The sequence below is a fragment of the Pelmatolapia mariae genome, linkage group LG3_W (assembly GCF_036321145.2).
Source record: "Pelmatolapia mariae isolate MD_Pm_ZW linkage group LG3_W, Pm_UMD_F_2, whole genome shotgun sequence".
Classification (NCBI taxonomy): domain Eukaryota; kingdom Metazoa; phylum Chordata; class Actinopteri; order Cichliformes; family Cichlidae; genus Pelmatolapia; species Pelmatolapia mariae.
Genome location: NC_086229.1, coordinates 91,316,548 through 91,323,096, shown reverse-complemented (window position 1 = coordinate 91,323,096; position 6,549 = coordinate 91,316,548). Strand labels below are relative to the sequence as shown.

The 6,549-nt window shown below is 40.6% G+C and overlaps 1 protein-coding gene across 1 annotated transcript; it reads right to left on the bottom strand.

The window, feature by feature from the left end:
* Positions 1–1,506: 1,506 nt before the first annotated feature.
* On the bottom strand, positions 1,507–2,592 carry LOC134620051 (eotaxin-like). Its single transcript, XM_063465955.1, has 3 exons — positions 2,435–2,592; positions 2,244–2,355; positions 1,507–1,809 (listed from the first exon to the last, which is right to left on the bottom strand). Exons 1-3 carry the CDS (start codon positions 2,502–2,504, stop codon positions 1,716–1,718), a joined length of 276 nt encoding a protein of 91 aa, XP_063322025.1. The 5' UTR covers positions 2,505–2,592; the 3' UTR covers positions 1,507–1,715.
* Positions 2,593–6,549: the final 3,957 nt, after the last annotated feature.

Here is a 6,549-nt window from a genome sequence, read left to right as displayed (position 1 = left end):
ATTGTGAAACATGGTGGCTGTTCTGTCCTGGTTTGAGGCTTCATTTCATTTCACAGGAGTACGCTTTGACAATAAACTGGGCTGGGTTAAAAACACCACTGCACTCTACAGGAAGGGCCAGAGTCGTGTCTATTTTCTGAGGCGGCTGAAGTCTTTCAACAGCTGTTCAACAATGCTCAGGATTTTCTATAAGTCTGTTGTGGCCAGTGCTGAGATTGTGCTGAGATTACCCAAATGCACCACTGAACGGCACAAGAAACCGACGTCTGGTTCAATCCCAGAAGGAGACATGAATTGTTTTAGGGTTGTGTCAGGCAGGGGATCTGTTGTAAAAACTCAAATCAAATATGAAGAGCTACCTGCTGCGGCGGTCACTCATGAATAAAGGAGCAGCTGAGAGTAACTCCATCTATACAGTCCCATGTGGAAAGTGTTTAATTGGCAAGTGGCTTCAGTTTTCACAATGATCCCAGACACACTGCCAATGCAGTATAAGTGCACCTGGATACAAAATTTCACAATAAAACACCATGAGGCATGGATTGGCCTCCCCAGAGTTCAGACCCTGTAATATAGATCAAGCAAGTCAGCTAAGGCTCGGTGTAAACCAGGAAAAACTGTTTATATTTAGATACTGGGTGTCACTGTCATGGTCCTCCAGTCCTCTCTGGTGCTGTTTTTGTTGTTCTACCTTCCTCTTCACTCCTTCTCGCCAGGGCGGCTCCTGCTCCCCGCCTTGATCCTCCGCTCCTGGTCGCAATTACTCACCTGCCTTTCATCACTTGTGATTGGTCCTGGCACTTTAGGAGGAACACCCTTAAATTGGTGCAGGAGTATGAAAAGGAATCAAGCAAACTAGTGGATTAGAGTAACCATCTCCGTTTCAACCTAAGCTGCAGACAAAGCAGACTTGTTCCCAAGAAAGGAAAGCACAAAATCAAGTTCTAAATGAAAGAATGAGACAGGTCAGTTTTACTATAGATGCACTCTGGAACAAGATTAGTCAGATTGCAGGTACTCAAAGCACTTTGCACGCTCCTGCCACTACGTAAGCCAACGGCGAGGTGACGTTTTTCACTGCATTGTTGCATTTACCTCAGTTAGTGTAGCCCTGGTGCTCTTTTTGAATCTGTTCATGTTTTTCTAACGAGCCTTTCCTAACCTTTCTCTGTACAGATCTTCCTGGACCCCTTCTTGTTTCTGGTGGACCCTGTTGGATGAACCTGAGTGGATTTCAGTGTTGAGTGGGTTTGAGTGAGTCACAGACTGTGTGAAGAGGAGTGTGGACATGTTACCTTTACCCTGGATCCCCCACCCCCACAGGCCCCGATCCCTGTATAAATTACTGCTAAATATTCCATCAGAACAGTTTATAAAATGTGTTATTTATTTAGAAAACCTTATTTTAAACTGTATCAAAGGAAAATTAGACTTGACAAGTCTTAAAGCTTCAAAGGAACGAAGAAGAGACAAAAAGTTTCAGACTCTTTGTCGTATTTGTGAGGTGTTTATTATGGAGCATAATATATATAACACAAAGCATCCACGAGACATTACACAATCAAAGGGCGTGACCGTTCAGTGGATTATTTCAGGCTTATAATTGCTTGAAAGATAAAATTTGGACCAACTGTCATTATAAAAATCAAGCATGCGTTTTATATGATATTATCTGATAAAGCAGAACAACGTGTAAGGATGAGCAGGCAGCTGGTTTAGAAAGAGCTCTGGTCCAGCCTTTTCATGATGCGTTGGGTCCAGGAGGCAGACGCATCCACACATACTGAACGAGACTTTTTGGTAATGAAGCTGAAACAAAGAGGTGGAAATTCTGCTGTCATCATCTGTTCTCCTTCTTTTTTTAATAAAAAGTGTTAAAGTGTTATATTTAATATGAAATTGGGAAATTTAGCAAAAATATGTCCTTATTTGCAAAATTTTCAGTTCAGAAATCTGAATTTTGAATAAGCTTCAAAATTCTCTCAGTAAATATGTAGTAATAATAACAATAATAATAATAATAATGTATACTTTATTTATCCCAGTAGGGAAATTACTCTCTGCATTTAACCCATTCACTCTAGTGAATACTATGTCCTGAACATCATGTGTAAAATGACCATTTTTAATTGTCCAGAAACTCTCCAGTTACAATGATCATACAGCATAATTTTCATTACAGTAATTTCAGTCATTGTGTTAAACATTATGAAAATAAAATAAATCCAGTTTTCTTCACTTACATGATGGCAGACTTTGGGCATCGGTGATCAGTCAGTCGATACGACTTGATGAAGTTCGCTTGAATTCTTCCAGGGTACAACTTGAAACAGCAGTTGTCGGGACCATTTGCATCTAAGGAAAAAGACGTTTGATTACACTTACTCAAAAAACAAAACCTCTCTTTTAATGATGACATTTAAGGTAATCTTACTGTTGCAGTTAACTGCAGACAACAAAGCAGCTCCAAGGATGCAGAGCAAAAGGAACTGAGTGGTTTTCATTATGATTCCTCAGGAGTTGATGATGATGATGAAGACGATAAAGACAACAGCTGCTCTTCAGACGCAAGCAAGGGCTTCTAAATAATAGGTGGTGTGCTGTTACATTTATCAAGATCAATACTTTTTTTTAGAGGTACATAGGGTGTCATTGGTGTGAAAGAGGGAGGGTGGATGTGGTTTCAAAAATTGCTGAAAATGCCTCTGACAGAACTTTCCATTCGGTTACATTGAGAGGAAATGAAGTTGTGGTTTAGCCCAGCGATACAGCTCAAAGCATGACACTGTTAACAAAACCAACCTCTACACCCCCCTCGCCCAAAAGTTTAAAAAAAAATATATGTCACAATATATAATGACCACAAAACAACACAAAAAAATTGATGATCAGTCAGGTAATATGACTCCATGAAGTTTGCTTTAATTCTTCTTGGTTCAACCTTCAGCAGCAGTTGTTGGGACTATTTCCATCTGAGTAAAGAGGATTAAAATCAAACTGTTTAAAAAGTATAAAAATTAAAAAAATATTGATGATCACCAGAGCTACCCCTAATCCTCCTTGTAGATAAGCAAATGGTATGAATTTCAAAGTCCACCTCTCCTTGTTCTCAAATTATCGCATTCCAAAGACTTTCAGAAAACTTGACCTCTGACCTTGAGAAGGTCACGGGATTCAGACTTATACACTATTTTAGGTAGCTGCACCTGTGGTATCAATTTCAGAATCCTACACAACTTATCTGATTCACAAACTTGGGTGTCGATGCTGCCCGCCCATCTGGCAGGGTAGCCCCAAAATGTTGAGGAAGACAAGGAACATTTCTTTGAATTAAAATTTTAAAGTGTTATATTTTATAGGGAAATTAGGGAATTTAACATGGAAAAATGTCTTTATTTGCATAATTTTCAGTTTAGAAATCTGAACTTTGAGGCACCAGACAAAGAGCAATTCAGAAGACCCCTATGAGCAGAACACCAGGGGAAGAGTTCACCCTGCCCGGGATAGGGTTACTGGGGCCCCGCTCCGGAGCCAGGCCTGGGGAGGGTGCCCACGGGCAAGCGTCTGGCCACCAGACTTTGGTCCATGGGGCCCATCCGGGCACAGCCCAAAAAAGTGACATGTGTCCATCATCCTGCAGGCCAACAGGAGGCACCGTGGAGGCCGGGTGCATTGTATGCTGGGCTGCAGCCAGGACCACAAGCCCTGGTGGACCAATCCCCGGCTACCAAGACTGGCAACTGGGACATGGAATGTCACCTCTCTGGTCGGGAGGACCCTGAGTTAGTGTGTGAGGTTGAGAGTTACCGGCTAGATATAGTCGGGCTCACCTCAGCGCACGGCTTGGGCTCTAGAACTATTCTCCTGGAGAGGGCTTGGACTCTGTCTCAGTCTGGAGTTGCCCCTGGTGAGAGGCAGGCTGGAGTGGGTATCCTAGTATCCCCTCAGCTTGCTGCCTGTACGTGGTGAAGAGAGAGCTGAGTGTAAAAGCGAAGCTCTCAATTTACCGGTCAATCTAAGTCCCTACCCTCACCTATGGCCGTTCAGTTGTTGTGTCGCTCTAACATCACGAGCTGCAGAGCTGCTGCGAGAACAGGAGTACACGAAAAGCTGAAACTTTCCATTTAAAAACTGTATTTTATATTCAATTTTGATCTTTAGGAGGGGGAAAGACCCTGCTATCTCAGTGTTGCAGAAGAAATCGAGACTAATTAGATCAGCTTCTATTGTCCAATTTTTGTAAGCCTGTTTGACTTGCAGCCTCAGTTTCCCATTCTTAGCTGACAGGAACGGCAGCCGGTCTTGTGCTGCTCTATCCCATCCGCTCCAATTTATGACATGCTGTTCATTCAGAGAAGCTCTCTTTCTTCATTACCATGCAAAATTCAAATTTACTTGAATGACCTTATGTCCATAAGTTTAGAACCCAACTATATCTTCTGTGGGAAATTAAATATTTAAGGAGAAAATAAGAATTAATTTCTTTCAGGTTCCAATTTAAAATAAGTCATCTATGTAATATATGAGGCATAAAGCCTTTTAGCTTCCGTTTTGGTAATATATATATATATATATATATATATATATATATATATATATATATATATATATATGTATATATGTCATAAATAGGAAAGAAATGATCAGACTATCAGAAAAGAAGGAAATTGCTATCATCAGGCCAAACCATGGGCACACTGCCACCTGCTGGGACAACGATGTTGTGACAGCTACAGGATTGTTTAGAAATTAGATATTAGCCTATTTAGTTGAAATTAATTATTTTAAGGCATGTTCAAATGAAAGTGTTTCAATATGTAGTAAAATGATGTATAAATTATTTTTTAAAGTATAAATTATTTCATACAAACTTGATCACATATTAATATAAATGAAAGTCAAATCTCCAAAAAACAGTGAACCCCAAATCAACTGTGTAGTATATTCATTTCATAATTTTTCAGCACTAACCCATGATATTTTACAAGGACATGGTTTCTAGATATATATTTTAATCTTAAGCACTTAAAGTGTTCATGACACATTCATTCAATGCTTCAAACACTGCCTAGTGCTTAGGGGGCTAGGTGCCGTGTACTGTCTTATCCATGGGCACTTTATCATGCAGACTGGAGGAACCTGGGACTGATCCACTGATTTTTTTGAATATTGGATGACCTGCCCCTCTTTCAGAGCCATAAACATTACAGGTTGTATAACTGATATAATAAATAATTAAATAATAATAATATTAATTTTCTTAGCAACATATTCAGTTATGGTTGTAAGTGCACCCAGGAGAGCACGCCATGTCATCACACAGCCTCGGTTTATTTTAACATAAATGTAGCAATTTCAAGTTTGACCTGATGATGGCAGTGGTTTTTCACACCTACACTGCCAAAAGCCAGTCAGTTAAACAGAAGTGTGTGTGTGTGTGTTTGCCTTATTGTCACACTTATTGTCAAATTTGGTAGAGAATGACTCTGTTTACCTGCAGCCCTGATCATAGGCTCTGAAAATGGATTTGTATGCATAAAAACTCTCAGTCATTCCAATATTTTTCTCAGCTCCACTAAAACAAGATGAAAGTCTGCACTATAATCACATCTTGGCAAACATCTTGACAAAAAGGAACAAGGATGAAAAGATAATGTTCTCGCAATGGTCAACACACAGTACTGTGTAAAAGCCTTAAGCCAGCCTAAAAGTCTTTATTCCCTTATTTCCTAGGACTCAAAGTTTTAGTCTAGCCTTTGACCTTCGTGAGGAGTTGTGCTTTCTGAGTGCTCTTGTTATTTTTAAAGTGTTATTGACCTACAGATCTCCAGACTTTCTGAAGGTCTTTCAGAATTTATCTTTGGCTGCTTTTTCACTTACTTCAGTCCAGTCCTTGTGCCTGAGCATTTTCTTGTTTGTTAAATCACCTAACACTGACCTCTGTACCATTTAAGCATTAAAAATGTGCTTAACTCAAAGGATGAATCATCGCTGTGGTGGAGGATGTCAGGAGAGAGGTACAGTGTCTACAGACATCCGTGAAACACAGTGGATCCTTGATTATGGTTGGAGGCTTAATTTCAGCCAGTGCTGTTGGAATCTTGTCAAAATTGATGGCATTATCAGTGCAGAATACCATTGGATTGTGATGCATCATGCAATAACATCCGGGGGGTTCTATAGTGTAGTGGTTTATACATTTACCTAACAAGCAAAATATTGCTGGTTCAATCCCTTAAGGCAGGGGTGTCGAACTCCAGGCCTCAAGGGCCAGTGTCCTGCAGGTTTTAGATAACACACTGGGTCAACACACCTGAATCAAATGATTAGTTCATTACCAGGCTTCTGGAGAACTTCAAGACATGTTGAGGCGGTTATTTACCTTTAAATCAGCTGTGTTGTATCAAGGACGCATCTAAAACCTGCAGGACACCGGTCCTCGAGGCCTGGAGTTCGACACCTGTGCCTTAAGGAGTCATGAATCCCTTTATGGCAGGGGTGGGCAACTCCAGGCCTCGAGGGCCGGTGTCCTGCAGGTTTTAGATGTGT